At 36.2% G+C, this 17,681-nt stretch overlaps 9 protein-coding genes and 2 pseudogenes across 9 annotated transcripts; all 11 read left to right on the top strand.

Annotated features, from left to right (window-relative positions):
* Positions 1 to 640: 640 nt before the first annotated feature.
* LOC145848738 (histone H3) lies at positions 641 to 1,051 on the top strand. The gene has a single exon (XM_082954013.1). It carries the CDS (start codon positions 641 to 643, stop codon positions 1,049 to 1,051), a length of 411 nt encoding a protein of 136 aa, XP_082810139.1.
* Positions 1,052 to 1,239: 188 nt separating this feature from the next.
* LOC145848743 (histone H4-like) lies at positions 1,240 to 1,533 on the top strand. Its single transcript, XM_082954015.1, has one exon. It carries the CDS (start codon positions 1,240 to 1,242, stop codon positions 1,531 to 1,533), a length of 294 nt encoding a protein of 97 aa, XP_082810141.1.
* Positions 1,534 to 1,703: 170 nt separating this feature from the next.
* LOC145848747 (histone H2A) lies at positions 1,704 to 2,084 on the top strand. Its single transcript, XM_082954020.1, has one exon. The coding sequence runs from the start codon at positions 1,704 to 1,706 to the stop codon at positions 2,082 to 2,084; it is 381 nt and encodes a 126-aa protein (XP_082810146.1).
* Positions 2,085 to 2,248: 164 nt separating this feature from the next.
* LOC145848745 (histone H2B 1/2-like) lies at positions 2,249 to 2,608 on the top strand. Its single transcript, XM_082954017.1, has one exon. The coding sequence runs from the start codon at positions 2,249 to 2,251 to the stop codon at positions 2,606 to 2,608; it is 360 nt and encodes a 119-aa protein (XP_082810143.1).
* Positions 2,609 to 7,893: 5,285 nt separating this feature from the next.
* On the top strand, positions 7,894 to 8,304 carry LOC145848736 (histone H3). The gene has a single exon (XM_082954012.1). The coding sequence runs from the start codon at positions 7,894 to 7,896 to the stop codon at positions 8,302 to 8,304; it is 411 nt and encodes a 136-aa protein (XP_082810138.1).
* Positions 8,305 to 8,493: 189 nt separating this feature from the next.
* On the top strand, positions 8,494 to 9,367 carry LOC145848746 (histone H2A-like). The gene is made up of 2 exons (XM_082954019.1): positions 8,494 to 8,515; positions 9,006 to 9,367. Exons 1-2 carry the CDS (start codon positions 8,494 to 8,496, stop codon positions 9,365 to 9,367), a joined length of 384 nt encoding a protein of 127 aa, XP_082810145.1.
* Positions 9,368 to 9,531: 164 nt separating this feature from the next.
* LOC145848744 (histone H2B 1/2-like) lies at positions 9,532 to 9,891 on the top strand. The gene has a single exon (XM_082954016.1). It carries the CDS (start codon positions 9,532 to 9,534, stop codon positions 9,889 to 9,891), a length of 360 nt encoding a protein of 119 aa, XP_082810142.1.
* A 5,287-nt stretch (positions 9,892 to 15,178) lies between these two features.
* Positions 15,179 to 15,587, top strand: LOC145848741 (histone H3-like; annotated as a pseudogene).
* A 189-nt stretch (positions 15,588 to 15,776) lies between these two features.
* On the top strand, positions 15,777 to 16,088 carry LOC145848735 (histone H4-like). The gene has a single exon (XM_082954011.1). It carries the CDS (start codon positions 15,777 to 15,779, stop codon positions 16,086 to 16,088), a length of 312 nt encoding a protein of 103 aa, XP_082810137.1.
* Positions 16,089 to 16,269: 181 nt separating this feature from the next.
* On the top strand, positions 16,270 to 16,648 carry LOC145848740 (histone H2A-like; annotated as a pseudogene).
* A 165-nt stretch (positions 16,649 to 16,813) lies between these two features.
* On the top strand, positions 16,814 to 17,175 carry LOC145848739 (histone H2B). Its single transcript, XM_082954014.1, has 2 exons — positions 16,814 to 16,829; positions 16,877 to 17,175. The coding sequence occupies exons 1-2, from the start codon at positions 16,814 to 16,816 to the stop codon at positions 17,173 to 17,175; spliced, it is 315 nt and encodes a 104-aa protein (XP_082810140.1).
* Positions 17,176 to 17,681: the final 506 nt, after the last annotated feature.

The following is a 17,681-nucleotide window of genomic DNA, read 5'->3' as shown; positions in this document are numbered from 1 at the left end:
TACAGGGAAATGATTAGCTCTGCCCTTGGAGCAATGAAGGAACGAAAAGGTACATCCCGCCAGAAGATACAAAAGTATATCGCGGACACCTACAAGCTTGACCTCACAGCTTCCAATTCTCACTTGAAGAGAGCACTTACCAGCGGCGTGACCAAAGGTGCTTTTCTCCAGACAACTGGAAAAGGCGCTTCTGGCTCGTTCAAGCTTGCTCCAATGCCAGCTGCTGGGCCCAAGAAGCGGACAAAAAAAGTAGCTAAAAAGCCAGTAGCAAAGAAGGCCGCAGTTAAAAAACCAAAAAAGAAGTGTGCTCCCAAGAAGGCTGCAAAAAAACCAGCAGCCAAAAAGCGACCTGCTAAAAAGTGCGCTCCTAAGAAGGCAGCATCTAAAAAAGCTGCAAGCAAGAAGAAGAAAGTAACCAAGAAGAAGCCGGCAGCCAAAAAAGCATCCAAGAAGAAGAGCTGCAAAAAATAAGTTGTTCTTTTACCCAAGGTCCTTTTTAGGACCACTCAAACAAAGTATAACGCAACTCAAAATGCTAAGTTGAAAATATGCAAATTAGACTACACAGCGGAATCGCTCGCGTCCGTGTCTATGCGAACAGTATATAAGCTGTCTTGCAACAAACAGATTTATCATCAAAATGGCTCGTACCAAGCAAACCGCTCGTAAGTCAACCGGAGGCAAGGCTCCAAGGAAACAGCTCGCCACCAAGGCCGCTCGCAAGAGCGCACCCGCTACCGGAGGTGTGAAGAAGCCTCATCGCTACAGGCCCGGCACAGTTGCTCTGAGAGAAATCAGACGCTACCAGAAGTCAACTGAGCTTCTTTTGCGCAAGTTGCCTTTCCAGCGTCTCGTACGTGAAATTGCTCAAGACTTCAAAACTGACTTGAGGTTCCAAAGCAGTGCCGTTATGGCTTTGCAAGAAGCAAGCGAGGCGTACCTCGTTGGTTTGTTCGAAGATACTAACCTTTGCGCGATCCACGCCAAGCGTGTGACAATCATGCCCAAAGACATCCAGCTCGCCAGGAGAATGCGTGGCGAAAGAGCTTAAGCGTTAGCTAAAACCGGTCCTTTTCAGGGCCACCTTAAAACTTTGATAGTGAGAAAAAGAAAGCAAACGAAAAGATGTAAGTTAAGAGACTTTTTTGAGTATGCAAATTAGTTTAGTAGTAACCGTACGCGTCCGTAACAGCTTGTATATAAACTCGACGCACTAACGAAATAAGTATATTCAACAACATGTCTGGACGCGGCAAAGGAGGTAAAGGCTTGGGAAAAGGAGGTGCTAAGCGCCATCGCAAAGTACTTCGCGATAACATCCAAGGCATCACGAAGCCGGCAATCCGCCGTTTGGCTCGCCGAGGCGGAGTTAAGCGAATCTCGGGACTGATTTATGAAGAAACGAGAGGCGTCATGAAAGTTTTCTTGGAAAACGTTATTCGCGATGCAGTAACATACACAGAGCACGCCAAGCGCAAGACCGTCACAGCACTCAAGCGTCAAGGAAGAACCTTGTACGGCTTCGGTGGCTAATCGCTTTTAGCAAACCCGGTCCTTTTTAGGACCACCTAATTCAATATAAAAGTTTTGACAAGATTAGCATTAGCTATGACATATGCAAATTAGTTGTTCGTTTGACGCGGTTAGGTATGAGTTGTATATTGAGCTGTGCAAGCTATCATCACAATCATTCGAACAACAAAATGTCAGGACGTGGTAAAGGATCAAAACTCAAATCTAAGCCGAAGAGCAGGTCTTCCCGTGCAGGACTGCAGTTTCCAGTCGGTCGCGTGCACCGCCTGTTGCGCACCGGCAACTACAGCCAAAGAGTCGGAGCTGGTGCTCCAGTTTATCTGGCTGCCGTTCTCGAGTACTTGAGCGCAGAAGTGCTCGAGCTTGCCGGTAACGCTGCTCGTGACAACAAGAAAAGCAGGATCATTCCTCGCCATTTGCAACTAGCTATTCGCAACGACGAAGAGTTGAACAAACTTCTCGGCGGCGTCACAATTGCTCAAGGTGGTGTTCTTCCAAACATCCAGGCAGTACTGTTGCCTAAGAAGACCGCTTCAAAAAAGTCAGCCTAAGTTAAAAAAAACCAGGTCCTTTTCAGGACCACCAAAAGTATTTACAACAAACGAGAGAATTGTGAAGTGAGAGAAACTAGCTATCGTTCGCGTACAGAACTCTGCTAATTTGCATAATTTTTCAGCATATATACCGGCGCCGAGACTGAAGTTCACACATCATCATGACAGCAACCAAAGGCGCGAAGAAGTCAGTAGCCAAGACCGCTCCGGTCGACGGCAAGAAGAAGCGAAGGAGGAGGAACAAAGAAAGCTTTGGCATCTACGTGTACAAAGTTTTGAAGCAAGTGCACCCCGACACCGGAATTTCCAGCAAGGCAATGGGAATCATGAACTCTTTTGTCAACGACATCTTCGAGCGCATTGCAGCAGAGGCTTCACGTTTGGCTCATTACAACAAGAGGTCTACTGTTAGCAGCCGCGAAATCCAAACTGCTGTCAGGCTCTTGCTCCCCGGCGAGTTGTCAAAGCACGCAGTTTCAGAAGGAACTAAAGCTGTTACCAAGTACACCAGCTCAAAATAAACGCTCAACAACCGGTCCTTTTCAGGACCACCATTAGAATAGAACCAGCTTTTGATATTTACTTAAAGTACAAGCTACAGTTAAGAATGTAAGCTTAGTACAAATAAGTTCTTGTTCGTGTAAATTAAAAACTCATATACTTGAATAAACAAACTATTTTTTGTTTCAAATACTTAACAAATTTGTAACTCGTTATATTGTAGAAAAAGCATTGCATTAGTCTTATTCACAAAACAGTAGTAGTACTTGTAATTAAATGAGGCTTAACTAACTTGATTATGTTGTCCGTAAGATTTTTCATCTGAATACTTTTTGTACGTAACATTTTTTTTTATTCGTTTGTTGAAGTTCTGTAAAAGCATTCAATAAATTACAAAACTTTTTAAACAGAAATTTATATTACTTATAGCAAGCAAAAACTTTGTTTTCATTTTAATTTTAAGTTGTTGTTGATTATTAGTAACACAACCGAGCTTTAACTTTTTAAACGTTTTTCCTTCTTATCAATTTAATTGCAATTGAAGCCATGTAACACATTTTGAAAACATAAGAATACATAAATGAATATAAAAGTGATTGTTCAAAACAAAAAATAATAAATGTGTTTTTCAAATTAAATATTCCTTCTTTCAAAGTTAACTTCTGTTTACCTTGTTTAAGAAACATTTTCAATTCAAAACATAAACACATAAAACAAACCAGCTCATTATTGGTAAAACACAAAAAACTAACTGCTTGTACTTTTTTAAGTAATTTATTATGCTTCAAAGTAAAAGTTACTTGTTTTAATTAGAAATGAGACAAATTGATGACCTAAAACAACTCTAATAGTTTGCTTAAAGTCATGTTTCTACAAATCTAAAGTAATCAGGACCACCAATTGATTTGACCAGCTACTAATGTCGAGTAAAGAGTGTCAAACAAGCTCTAGCTAAGCGACAAAAAAATGTACAAATTTATATCTACATTGTGCGTGTTGGTAAAAAGTAACAGTTAGTGTACTTCAATAACTTGTAAATAAATTTTCAAAACAGAATTTCTCTGTTTTTATTTCTACCAGTTAGTTACATTTACTTCAGTTTTTGTAGTTTTACTTGTCATTTTAAACTATTCTTGATAATGAGCTTAAACCGTAGAACAAGTTTTTCTGCTTCACTACATTTAAATGTTAGGTAAAAAAGTTTTTTCAATGGGCATCTTCTTGTTTAACGTGTTGTTTAAACAAAACTCACTCTGGTTCATTTAACTTTTTAGAGTTACGAAGAGTTACGAAGTTATCAAACACTCAATAGATATTTGTTGTTAGTTTAATAAAAAAACAACGATACTAAAGAAAAATTTATGCTTAAGTAAGACATTATAATAAAAGAGAAGAAAACTTTACATTGATATTTAAAAATACTCAATGGTATTAATTTAACGGAGGTTTGATTGTCAAAAGTGTATTAGTCTTATTTATCAGAATGCAAATGAAACAATACAAAGATGTTTAAAAGTTGAACAATTAAACTAATGTAAACAACAGTGATTGTTTAAAACAAACATACTATTGAAATAATCTTTCTGTTTACAAAGCTCATACTTATTTTGTTGAACTTTTTTTTCTGTTGCTATGCCAAATAACGACATGATTCAAAGGTAAAAAAAAGAACAGTTTTTTACCATTTTTTGTAACTCTTTTTTAAACTATGTTTGAGACAACTCAAAACGACTATACTTGTTTGTTTTAAGCTATGTACTTTTTAAACTTAAAGGTTAGGTGGATCACCAATTAATTACACAAGCTACTATTGACTACTAGACTCAACAACACAAATGTACATACTTAATCAACTTTGTGGTGGTAAAGAATCATAAACCATTTCGTTCCAAACTATAAATCTATTATTTATTAAATACCTAGCTTGCTACAATTTCTCTATTTTACTTTTTTTGTGCAGCTGTTAAGAAGGGAACTCTAGCTAGATAACTGCCCTAATCCTTACTTTATTGCTTACTATTACTGAATGCTTAGTGAAAAGCTTTAACTAACTTGAGTGTCCTTTTCGTAGGCTTTTTCCGTTTAATTTTCTTTTCAAAATAAAACATATTCTTATTCATGCTTACTTTGTGGACATTTTTTTAATTCAATATTTCATTTTTTTTAGTTTATTAAAAAAAGCTGTGCCTACGTCATTGTAAAAACTAGTTATATTTTTCAATGAAAATAATACGCTTAAACAGAAATAGAAATAAAACTTTGACTTAACAACTGAAAACGTTTTAAGCTGTTAACAACAAACAATTTTTAATGTCCTTAAAAAAATACTGTTCAATTACAACTGAAACATTCTTAACAATTCAAATCTGATATAACACATAAATGTAAACATGATCGATTGTTCAAAAGAAAGAGAACACTATCACCAGGTACACAATTTAACACAACAAAATACTTTAATAAAATGATGAACTTGTACAATTAAATATTTAATTTTACCAAGCTTACATCTACTTAGTTGGTTTAAGGCTGCTTATCTTGTCATGCATACGAAATAAACCAAATGATTAGGTGAAACATGATACAAAGAAAAGAAGTAAAAAACTTGTTACCACTTATTTGTAACTCTTATGTACGCTATACATAAGAAAATTAAAATTACTGTAACTTGATGCTTTAAGCTATGCAGTTTTCGTAAATCTAAAGAAGAAAAAAAAATTGGACAAAGCAAAAATAAAACTATTTTAGCCTTCATTTTTTCACAGCTTATTATATGATAGTACAAGTTTCGTAATAGGCAAACATAAAGCTTTGAGTCAAGCAAAGACCTTGTTTTATATAATTTATAATTGAGTAAGATAATAGTTGTTTTCTTTCAAATCTATATGTTGTTGCTACAACAGCTATGTTCTGAACGACATCCGAGAATAAAATGTAGCTTATCCTAAGTTGTGTTCTGAACTACATTAATAGTAACTTAGTGATAACTAGTAACGAATTTTGAACAGCAAAAGTACATTTAGTCAATGAAAGCAATTGTACAGAACTTTATGATTAATCTAGGTTGAGTAAACTAAGAAACTAGTTTTAGCAGTAAAGCAACTTAAACTGAATTAAACACATGTTTAACTTGGTAAACACTTCAATCGTAAACTTTAATAAACAGTACTGTTGTTGTTTCAAAATATGTGTCAAGAAAGTAATAAGTTGTTCTATGTTGTTTCGACTGACTTTAGATTTATGAGAAGTGACAAAACAAAGTTTGAAAAAAAGAAGCTTAGTTGCATTATTTTTTAAAGATAATTTGAAAGCTTATGAGTTCTGATTGTAAACAAAGCTGTATTCAAACACTAAGGTTTGTCAACCTTATTTCAAAAGCTTTTCTTTTCGATTTTCATTTTGTTTTTATTTTGTTTACCACCCTTTGTATCTTAATACTGCTTAAAAAATAAACCAACCTCTTTTTTTACGTAAAATTTTTCGTCCAAAAAATATCAACTTTTGTTTAAGTTCATATTCAGTGCTAGTTTTCATAAGCTTTTTAGACTTATTTATTTCTTTGAATCTAATTGACTTTATTTTGTTTGAAAAATTTACAACCAAATCCATTTGTTCACTTTTATCAGCACACTTTGTTCAGTTGAAATCTGCAAAGAATAAGTTCTTAGTTTGATCAAGGTTTAAGTAAAACGAGCAAAATTGCATCGGTTATTTTTTAAACTGTATAACAGCTTGAATCAGTTGTTTGAAATGCTAATTTAATGTTGAACTACTTACTTGTTAAACTAGTTTTTCATATACACCGAAAAATTTTGTTTAAAAGTAGTTTATAATTTTCAAACAAGTATCATCATAGTTACTGTACGTTTTTGAAAGGTTGTTTGGAAAACATTGTTGTAAGGTAAGTTACTAGTATGTGCAACATAAAAAAAGTAGTTTAATAATAAAAAATATTTTAATAAAAGTTTTGAGTATATTGCTTATGAGTATATTTCTTATGAGTATATTTTGAGTAATCATAACTAGTAAAGCTAAACAAAATGAACACTTTTATTTTTTGGAATTACTTTTAACACATTAGTTTAAAATGTAATTAACTTGAACACACTTGATAGAAATTACGATTTACAAAACTCCATGAAATCGAAATAATGAAACTTTGTTTAAGTTTGAGGTAAAAAAACCTTGTGCTTTGTTAAAATTTTATTACTTTAGGCGAGCGGCAAAGGAAAATTCAGTCGGAAGTGTGCTAACATGTTTTGTTTCATTTATGTTTTTCTTAATATATTTAGTGGTGTGCTGTAAGATACAGGCTGTTATTTCTGGACTTTTCAAACTAATGTTTTAAAAAAAGTTACTTTCAGAACAAGTTAGATATGGTTTCTTTCTTACTGGAACTTTTTCAACATTCGTAATAAGACAACTAAGTTTTTATAAGCATATGTGTCTTAAACAAACGTGATAATGCTTGTATTAAGAAGTAAAAGGTACCTTGCAAAACATAACTGCTCAACAGTCAATTCGTCACAGTCAGTAACTCTTGCAAGTAACGTTTTGGTCGCTTTAATTTTCAGTCAACATGTCTACCACAGCAGTAGCAGCAGTACCAGCGCCAGCCGCAGCCAGGTCTTCCAAGAGACCAAGCGCCAAGAAGGCAGAGCACCCTACTTACAGGGAAATGATTAGCTCTGCCCTTGGAGCAATGAAGGAACGAAAAGGTACATCCCGCCAGAAGATACAAAAGTTTATCGCGGACACCTACAAGCTTGACCTCACAGCTTCCAATTCTCACTTGAAGAGAGCACTTACCAGCGGCGTGACCAAAGGTGCTTTTCTCCAGACAACTGGAAAAGGCGCTTCTGGCTCGTTCAAGCTTGCTCCAATGCCAGCTGCTGGGCCCAAGAAGAGGACAAAAAAAGTAGCTAAAAAGCCAGCAGCAAAGAAGGCCGCAGTTAAAAAACCAAAAAAGAAGTGTGCTCCCAAGAAGGCTGCAAAAAAGCGACCTGCTAAAAAGTGCGCTCCTAAGAAGGCAGCATCTAAAAAAGCTGCAAGCAAGAAGAAGAAAGTAACCAAGAAGAAGCCGGCAGCCAAAAAAGCATCCAAGAAGAAGAGCTGCAAAAAATAAGTTGTTCTTTTACCCAAGGTCCTTTTTAGGACCACTCAAACAAAGTATAACGCAACTCAAAATGCATAAACAATGCTAAGTTGAAAATATGCAAATTAGACTACACAGCGGAATCGCTCGCGTCCGTGTCTATGCGAACAGTATATAAGCTGTCTTGCAACAAACATATTTATCATCAAAATGGCTCGTACCAAGCAAACCGCTCGTAAGTCAACCGGAGGCAAGGCTCCAAGGAAACAGCTCGCCACCAAGGCCGCTCGCAAGAGCGCACCCGCTACCGGAGGTGTGAAGAAGCCTCATCGCTACAGGCCCGGCACAGTTGCTCTGAGAGAAATCAGACGCTACCAGAAGTCAACTGAGCTTCTTTTGCGCAAGTTGCCTTTCCAGCGTCTCGTACGTGAAATTGCTCAAGACTTCAAAACTGACTTGAGGTTCCAAAGCAGTGCCGTTATGGCTTTGCAAGAAGCAAGCGAGGCGTACCTCGTTGGTTTGTTCGAAGATACTAACCTTTGCGCGATCCACGCCAAGCGTGTGACAATCATGCCCAAAGACATCCAGCTCGCCAGGAGAATGCGTGGCGAAAGAGCTTAAGCGTTAGCTAAAACCGGTCCTTTTCAGGGCCACCTTAAAACTTTGACAGTGAGAAAAACTTAAACGAACCAAAAAATGTAAGATAAGTGACTTTTTTGAGTATGCAAATTAGTTTAGTAGTAACCGAACGCGTCCGTAACAGCTTGTATATAAACTCGACGCACTGACGAAATAAGTATATTCAACAACATGTCTGGACGCGGCAAAGGAGGTAAAGGCTTGGGAAAAGGAGGTGCTAAGCGCCATCGCAAAGTACTTCGCGATAACATCCAAGGCATCACGAAGCCGGCAATCCGCCGTTTGGCTCGCCGAGGCGGAGTTAAGCGAATCTCGGGACTGATTTATGAAGAAACGAGAGGCGTTATGAAAGTTTTCTTGGAAAATGTTATTCGCGATGCAGTAACATACACAGAGCACGCCAAGCGCAAGACCGTCACAGCACTCGACGTCGTGTACGCACTCAAGCGTCAAGGAAGAACCTTGTACGGCTTCGGTGGCTAATCGCTTTTAGCAAACCCGGTCCTTTTTAGGACCACCTAATTCAATATAAAAGTTTTTACAACTTTTTGACAAGATTAGCATTAGATATGACATATGCAAATTAGTTGTTCGTTCGACGCTGTTAGGTATGAGTTGTATATTGAGCTGTGCAAGCTATCATCTCAATCATTCGAACAACAAAATGTCATGACGTGGTAAAGGATCAAAACTCAAATCTAAGCCGAAGAGCAGGTCTTCCCGTGCAGGACTGCAGTTTCCAGTCGGTCGCGTGCATCGCCTGTTGCGCACCGGCAACTACAGCCAAAGAGTCGGAGCTGGTGCTCCAGTTTATCTGGCTGCCGTTCTCGAGTACTTGAGCGCAGAAGTGCTCGAGCTTGCCGGTAACGCTGCTCGTGACAACAAGAAAAGCAGGATCATTCCTCGCCATTTGCAACTAGCTATTCGCAACGACGAAGAGTTGAACAAACTTCTCGGCGGCGTCACAATTGCTCAAGGTGGTGTTCTTCCAAACATCCAGGCAGTACTGTTGCCTAAGAAGACCGCTTCAAAAAAGTCAGCCTAAGTTAAAAAAAACCAGGTCCTTTTCAGGACCACCAAAAGTATTTACAACAAACGAGAGAATTGTGAAGTGAGAGAAACTAGCTATCGTTCGCTAACGGAACTGTGCTAATTTGCATAACTTTTCAGCATATATACCGGCGCCGAGACTGAAGTTCACACATCATCATGACAGCAACCAAAGGCGCGAAGAAGTCAGTAGCCAAGACCGCTCCGGTCGACGGCAAGAAGAAGCGAAGGAGGAGGCACAAACAAAGCTTTGGCATCTACGTGTATAAAGTTTTGAAGCAAGTGCACCCCGACACCGGAATTTCCAGCAAGGCAATGGGAATCATGAACTCTTTTGTCAACGACATCTTCGAGCGCATTGCAGCAGAGGCTTCACGTTTGGCTCATTACAACAAGAGGTCTACTGTTAGCAGCCGCGAAATCCAAACTGCTGTCAGGCTCTTGCTCCCCGGCGAGTTGTCAAAGCACGCAGTTTCAGAAGGAACTAAAGCTGTTACCAAGTACACCAGCTCAAAATAAACGCTCAACAACCGGTCCTTTTCAGGACCACCATTAGAATAGAACCAGCTTTTGATATTTACTTAAAGTACAAGCTACAGTTAAGAATGTAAGCTTAGTACAAATAAGTTCTTGTTCGTGTAAATTAAAAACTCATATACTTGAATAAACAAACTATTTTTTGTTTCAAATACTTAACAAATTTGTAACTCGTTATATTGTAGAAAAAGCATTGCATTAGTCTTATTCACAAAACAGTAGTAGTACTTGTAATTAAATGAGACTTAACTAACTTGATTATGTTGTCCGTAAGATTTTTCATCTGAATACTTTTTGTACGTAACATTTTTTTTTATTCGTTTGTTGAAGTTCTGTAAAAGCATTCAATAAATTACAAAACTTTTTAAACAGAAATTTATATTACTTATAGCAAGCAAAAACTTTGTTTTCATTTTAATTTTAAGTTGTTGTTGATTATTAGTAACACAACCGAGCTTTAACTTTTTAAACGTTTTTCCTTCTTATCAATTTAATTGCAATTGAAGCCATGTAACACATTTTGAAAACATAAGAATACATAAATGAATATAAAAGTGATTGTTCAAAACAAAAAATAATAAATGTGTTTTTCAAATTAAATATTCCTTCTTTCAAAGTTAACTTCTGTTTACCTTGTTTAAGAAACATTTTCAATTCAAAACATAAACACATAAAACAAACCAGCTCATTATTGGTAAAACACAAAAAACTAACTGCTTGTACTTTTTTAAGTAATTTATTATGCTTCAAAGTAAAAGTTACTTGTTTTAATTAGAAATGAGACAAATTGATGACCTAAAACAACTCTAATAGTTTGCTTAAAGTCATGTTTCTACAAATCTAAAGTAATCAGGACCACCAATTGATTTGACCAGCTACTAATGTCGAGTAAAGAGTGTCAAACAAGCTCTAGCTAAGCGACAAAAAAATGTACAAATTTATATCTACATTGTGCGTGTTGGTAAAAAGTAACAGTTAGTGTACTTCAATAACTTGTAAATAAATTTTCAAAACAGAATTTCTCTGTTTTTATTTCTACCAGTTAGTTACATTTACTTCAGTTTTTGTAGTTTTACTTGTCATTTTAAACTATTCTTGATAATGAGCTTAAACCGTAGAACAAGTTTTTCTGCTTCACTACATTTAAATGTTAGGTAAAAAAGTTTTTTCAATGGGCATCTTCTTGTTTAACGTGTTGTTTAAACAAAACTCACTCTGGTTCATTTAACTTTTTAGAGTTACGAAGAGTTACGAAGTTATCAAACACTCAATAGATATTTGTTGTTAGTTTAATAAAAAAACAACGATACTAAAGAAAAATTTATGCTTAAGTAAGACATTATAATAAAAGAGAAGAAAACTTTACATTGATATTTAAAAATACTCAATGGTATTAATTTAACGGAGGTTTGATTGTCAAAAGTGTATTAGTCTTATTTATCAGAATGCAAATGAAACAATACAAAGATGTTTAAAAGTTGAACAATTAAACTAATGTAAACAACAGTGATTGTTTAAAACAAACATACTATTGAAATAATCTTTCTGTTTACAAAGCTCATACTTATTTTGTTGAACTTTTTTTTCTGTGGCTATGCCAAATAACGACATGATTCAAAGGTAAAAAAAAAGAACAGTTTTTTACCATTTTTTGTAACTCTTTTTTAAACTATGTTTGAGACAACTCAAAACGACTATACTTGTTTGTTTTAAGCTATGTACTTTTTAAACTTAAAGGTTAGGTGGATCACCAATTAATTACACAAGCTACTATTGACTACTAGACTCAACAACACAAATGTACATACTTAATCAACTTTGTGGTGGTAAAGAATCATAAACCATTTCGTTCCAAACTATAAATCTATTATTTATTAAATACCTAGCTTGCTACAATTTCTCTATTTTACTTTTTTTGTGCAGCTGTTAAGAAGGGAACTCTAGCTAGATAACTGCCCTAATCCTTACTTTATTGCTTACTATTACTGAATGCTTAGTGAAAAGCTTTAACTAACTTGAGTGTCCTTTTCGTAGGCTTTTTCCGTTTAATTTTCTTTTCAAAATAAAACATATTCTTATTCATGCTTACTTTGTGGACATTTTTTTAATTCAATATTTCATTTTTTTTAGTTTATTAAAAAAAGCTGTGCCTACGTCATTGTAAAAACTAGTTATATTTTTCAATGAAAATAATACGCTTAAACAGAAATAGAAATAAAACTTTGACTTAACAACTGAAAACGTTTTAAGCTGTTAACAACAAACAATTTTTAATGTCCTTAAAAAAATACTGTTCAATTACAACTGAAACATTCTTAACAATTCAAATCTGATATAACACATAAATGTAAACATGATCGATTGTTCAAAAGATAGAGAACACTATCACCAGGTACACAATTTAACACAACAAAATACTTTAATAAAATGATGAACTTGTACAATTAAATATTTAATTTTACCAAGCTTACATCTACTTAGTTGGTTTAAGGCTGCCTATCTTGTCATGCATACGAAATAAACCAAATGATTAGGTGAAACATGATACAAAGAAAAGAAGTAAAAAACTTGTTACCACTTATTTGTAACTCTTATGTACGCTATACATAAGAAAATTAAAATTACTGTAACTTGATGCTTTAAGCTATGCAGTTTTCGTAAATCTAAAGAAGAAAAAAAAATTGGACAAAGCAAAAATAAAACTATTTTAGCCTTCATTTTTTCACAGCTTATTATATGATAGTACAAGTTTCGTAATAGGCAAACATAAAGCTTTGAGTCAAGCAAAGACCTTGTTTTATATAATTTATAATTGAGTAAGATAATAGTTGTTTTCTTTCAAATCTATATGTTGTTGCTACAACAGCTATGTTCTGAACGACATCCGAGAATAAAATGTAGCTTATCCTAAGTTGTGTTCTGAACTACATTAATAGTAACTTAGTGATAACTAGTAACGAACTTTGAACAGCAAAAGTACATTTAGTCAATGAAAGCAATTGTACAGAACTTTATGATTAATCTAGGTTGAGTAAACTAAGAAACTAGTTTTAGCAGTAAAGCAACTTAAACTGAATTAAACACATGTTTAACTTGGTAAACACTTCAATCGTAAACTTTAATAAACAGTACTGTTGTTGTTTCAAAATATGTGTCAAGAAAGTAATAAGTTGTTCTATGTTGTTTCGACTGACTTTAGATTTATGAGAAGTGACAAAACAAAGTTTGAAAAAAAGAAGCTTAGTTGCATTATTTTTTAAAGATAATTTGAAAGCTTATGAGTTCTGATTGTAAACAAAGCTGTATTCAAACACTAAGGTTTGTCAACCTTATTTCAAAAGCTTTTCTTTTCGATTTTCTTACTCGTTTTTATTTTGTTTACCACCCTTTGTATCTTAATACTGCTTAAAAAATAAACCAACCTCTTTTTTTACGTAAAATTTTTCGTCCAAAAAATATCAACTTTTGTTTAAGTTCATATTCAGTGCTAGTTTTCATAAGCTTTTTAGACTTATTTATTTCTTTGAATCTAATTGACTTTATTTTGTTTGAAAAATTTACAACCAAATCCATTTGTTCACTTTTATCAGCACACTTTGTTCAGTTGAAATCTGCAAAGAATAAGTTCTTAGTTTGATCAAGGTTTAAGTAAAACGAGCAAAATTGCATCGGTTATTTTTTAAACTGTTTAACAGCTTGAATCAGTTGTTTGAAATGCTAATTTAATGTTGAACTACTTACTTGTTAAACTAGTTTTTCATATACACCGAAAAATTTTGTTTAAAAGTAGTTTATAATTTTCAAACAAGTATCATCATAGTTACTGTACGTTTTTGAAAGGTTGTTTGGAAAACATTGTTGTAAGGTAAGTTACTAGTATGTGCAACATAAAAAAAGTAGTTTAATAATAAAAAATATTTTAATAAAAGTTTTGAGTATATTGCTTATGAGTATATTTCTTATGAGTATATTTTGAGTAATCATAACTAGTAAAGCTAAACAAAATGAACACTTTTATTTTTTGGAATTACTTTTAACACATTAGTTTAAAATGTAATTAACTTGAACACACTTGATAGAAATTACGATTTACAAAACTCCATGAAATCGAAATAATGAAACTTTGTTTAAGTTTGAGGTAAAAAAACCTTGTGCTTTGTTAAAATTTTATTACTTTAGGCGAGCGGCAAAGGAAAATTCAGTCGGAAGTGTGCTAACATGTTTTGTTTCATTTATGTTTTTCTTAATATATTTAGTGGTGTGCTGTAAGATACAGGCTGTTATTTGTGGACTTTTCAAACTAATGTTTTAAAAAAAGTTACTTTCAGAACAAGTTAGATATGGTTTCTTTCTTACTGGAACTTTTTCAACATTCGTAATAAGACAACTAAGTTTTTATAAGCATATGTGTCTTAAACAAACGTGATAATGCTTGTATTAAGAAGTAAAAGGTACCTTGCAAAACATAACTGCTCAACAGTCAATTCGTCACAGTCAGTAACTCTTGCAAGTAACGTTTTGGTCGCTTTAATTTTCATTCAACATGTCTACCACAGCAGTAGCAGCAGTACCAGCGCCAGCCGCAGCCAGGTCTTCCAAGAGACCAAGCGCCAAGAAGGCAGAGCACCCTACTTACAGGGAAATGATTAGCTCTGCCCTTGGAGCAATGAAGGAACGAAAAGGTACATCCCGCCAGAAGATACAAAAGTTTATCGCGGACACCTACAAGCTTGACCTCACAGCTTCCAATTCTCACTTGAAGAGAGCACTTACCAGCGGCGTGACCAAAGGTGCTTTTCTCCAGACAACTGGAAAAGGCGCTTCTGGCTCGTTCAAGCTTGCTCCAATGCCAGCTGCTGGGCCCAAGAAGAGGACAAAAAAAGTAGCTAAAAAGCCAGCAGCAAAGAAGGCCGCAGTTAAAAAACCAAAAAAGAAGTGTGCTCCCAAGAAGGCTGCAAAAAAGCGACCTGCTAAAAAGTGCGCTCCTAAGAAGGCAGCATCTAAAAAAGCTGCAAGCAAGAAGAAGAAAGTAACCAAGAAGAAGCCGGCAGCCAAAAAAGCATCCAAGAAGAAGAGCTGCAAAAAATAAGTTGTTCTTTTACCCAAGGTCCTTTTTAGGACCACTCAAACAAAGTATAACGCAACTCAAAATGCATAAACAATGCTAAGTTGAAAATATGCAAATTAGACTACACAGCGGAATCGCTCGCGTCCGTGTCTATGCGAACAGTATATAAGCTGTCTTGCAACAAACATATTTATCATCAAAATGGCTCGTACCAAGCAAACCGCTCGTAAGTCAACCGGAGGCAAGGCTCCAAGGAAACAGCTCGCCACCAAGGCCGCTCAGAGGCGCACCCGCTACCGGAGGTGTGAAGAAGCCTCATCGCTACAGGCCGCGCACAGTTGCTCTGAGAGAAATCAGACGCTACCAGAAGTCAACTGAGCTTCTTTTGCGCAAGTTGCCTTTCCAGCGTCTCGTACGTGAAATTGCTCAAGACTTCAAAACTGACTTGAGGTTCCAAAGCAGTGCCGTTATGGCTTTGCAAGAAGCAAGCGAGGCGTACCTCGTTGGTTTGTTCGAAGATACTAACCTTTGCGCGATCCACGCCAAGCGTGTGACAATCATGCCCAAAGACATCCAGCTCGCCAGGAGAATGCGTGGCGAAAGAGCTTAAGCGTTAGCTAAAACCGGTCCTTTTCAGGGCCACCTTAAAACTTTGACAGTGAGAAAAACTTAACCGAACGAAAAAATGTAAGATAAGTGACTTTTTTGAGTATGCAAATTAGTTTAGTAGTAACCGTACGCGTCCGTAACAGCTTGTATATAAACTCGACGCACTGACGAGATAAGTATATTCAACAACATGTCTGGACGCGGCAAAGGAGGTAAAGGCTTGGGAAAAGGAGGTGCTAAGCGCCATCGCAAAGTACTTCGCGATAACATCCAAGGCATCACAAAGCCGGCAATCCGCCGTTTGGCTCGCCGAGGCGGAGTTAAGCGAATCTCGGGACTGATTTATGAAGAAACGAGAGGCGTCATGAAAGTTTTCTTGGAAAATGTTATTCGCGATGCAGTAACATACACAGAGCACGCCAAGCGCAAGACCGTCACAGCACTCGACGTCGTGTACGCACTCAAGCGTCAAGGAAGAACCTTGTACGGCTTCGGTGGCTAATCGCTTTTAGCAAACCCGGTCCTTTTTAGGACACCTAATTCAATATAAAAGTTTTTACAACTTTTTGACAAGATTAGCATTAGATATGACATATGCAAATTAGTTTGTTCGTTCGACGCGGTTAGGTATGAGTTGTTTATTGAGCTGTGCAAGCTATCATCACAATCATTCGAACAACAAAATGTCAGGACGTGGTAAAGGATCAAAACTCAAATCTAAGCCGAAGAGCAGGTCTTCCCGTGCAGGACTGCAGTTTCCAGTCGGTCGCGTGCATCGCCTGTTGCGCACCGGCAACTACAGCCAAAGAGTCGGAGCTGGTGCTCCAGTTTATCTGGCTGCCGTTCTCGAGTACTTGAGCGCAGAAGTGCTCGAGCTTGCCGTAACGCTGCTCGTGACAACAAGAAAAGCAGGATCATTCCTCGCCATTGCAACTAGCTATTCGCAACGACGAAGAGTTGAACAAACTTCTCGGCGGCGTCACAATTGCTCAAGGTGGTGTTCTTCCAAACATCCAGGCAGTACTGTTGCCTAAGAAGACCGCTTCAAAAAAGTCAGCCTAAGTTAAAAAAAACCAGGTCCTTTTCAGGACCACCAAAAGTATTTACAACAAACGAGAGAATTGTGAAGTGAGAGAAACTAGCTATCGTTCGCGTACCGGAACTGTGCTAATTTGCATAACTTTTCAGCATATATACCGGCGCCGAGACTGAAGTTCACACATCATCATGACAGCAACCAAAGGCGCGAAGAAGTCAGTAGCCAAGACCGCTCGGTCCGACGGCAAGAAGAAGCGAAGGAGAGGAGGAACAAAGAAAGCTTTGGCATCTACGTGTACAAAGTTTTGAAGCAAGTGCACCCCGACACCGGAATTTCCAGCAAGGCAATGGGAATCATGAACTCTTTTGTCAACGACATCTTCGAGCGCATTGCAGCAGAGGCTTCACGTTTGGCTCATTACAACAAGAGGTCTACTGTTAGCAGCCGCGAAATCCAAACTGCTGTCAGGCTCTTGCTCCCCGGCGAGTTGTCAAAGCACGCAGTTTCAGAAGGAACTAAAGCTGTTACCAAGTACACCAGCTCAAAATAAACGCTCAACAACCGGTCCTTTTCAGGACCACCATTAGAATAGAACCAGCTTTTGATATTTACTTAAAGTACAAGCTACAGTTAAGAATGTAAGCTTAGTACAAATAAGTTCTTATTCGTGTAAATTAAAAACTCATATACTTGAATAAACAAACTATTTTTTGTTTCAAATACTTAACAAATTTGTAACTCGTTATATTGTAGAAAAAGCATTGCATTAGTCTTATTCACAAAACAGTAGTAGTACTTGTAATTAAATGAGGCTTAACTAACTTGATTATGTTGTCCGTAAGATTTTTCATCTGAATACTTTTTGTACGTAACATTTTTTTTTATTCGTTTGTTGAAGTTCTGTAAAAGCATTCAATAAATTACAAAACTTTTTAAACAGAAATTTATATTACTTATAGCAAGCAAAAACTTTGTTTTTCATTTTAATTTTAAGTTGTTGTTGATTATTAGTAACACAACCGAGCTTTAACTTTTTAAACGTTTTTCCTTCTTATC

The sequence above is a fragment of the Thalia democratica genome, unplaced genomic scaffold (genome assembly GCF_965202585.1).
Source record: "Thalia democratica unplaced genomic scaffold, ktThaDemo2.hap1.1 HAP1_SCAFFOLD_1645, whole genome shotgun sequence".
In the NCBI taxonomy this organism is placed as follows: domain Eukaryota; kingdom Metazoa; phylum Chordata; class Thaliacea; order Salpida; family Salpidae; genus Thalia; species Thalia democratica.
Note: the sequence above shows the minus strand (reverse complement) of the source record. Positions and strands in the feature narration are given on the sequence as shown.

Bases quoted from the DNA above. Each gene is read 5' to 3' on its own strand.
- LOC145848745 (XM_082954017.1), top strand. From the start codon at position 2,249: ATGACAGCAACCAAAGGCGCGAAGAAGTCAGTAGCCAAGACCGCTCCG.
- LOC145848744 (XM_082954016.1), top strand. From the start codon at position 9,532: ATGACAGCAACCAAAGGCGCGAAGAAGTCAGTAGCCAAGACCGCTCCG.
- LOC145848743 (XM_082954015.1), top strand. From the start codon at position 1,240: ATGTCTGGACGCGGCAAAGGAGGTAAAGGCTTGGGAAAAGGAGGTGCT.
- LOC145848738 (XM_082954013.1), top strand. From the start codon at position 641: ATGGCTCGTACCAAGCAAACCGCTCGTAAGTCAACCGGAGGCAAGGCT.
- LOC145848735 (XM_082954011.1), top strand. From the start codon at position 15,777: ATGTCTGGACGCGGCAAAGGAGGTAAAGGCTTGGGAAAAGGAGGTGCT.
- LOC145848736 (XM_082954012.1), top strand. From the start codon at position 7,894: ATGGCTCGTACCAAGCAAACCGCTCGTAAGTCAACCGGAGGCAAGGCT.
- LOC145848746 (XM_082954019.1), top strand. From the start codon at position 8,494: ATGTCTGGACGCGGCAAAGGAG. The intron at 8,516-9,005 runs GTAAAGGCTTGG...GACGTGGTAAAG, and splicing joins GTCTGGACGCGGCAAAGGAG to GATCAAAACTCAAATCTAAG.
- LOC145848747 (XM_082954020.1), top strand. From the start codon at position 1,704: ATGTCAGGACGTGGTAAAGGATCAAAACTCAAATCTAAGCCGAAGAGC.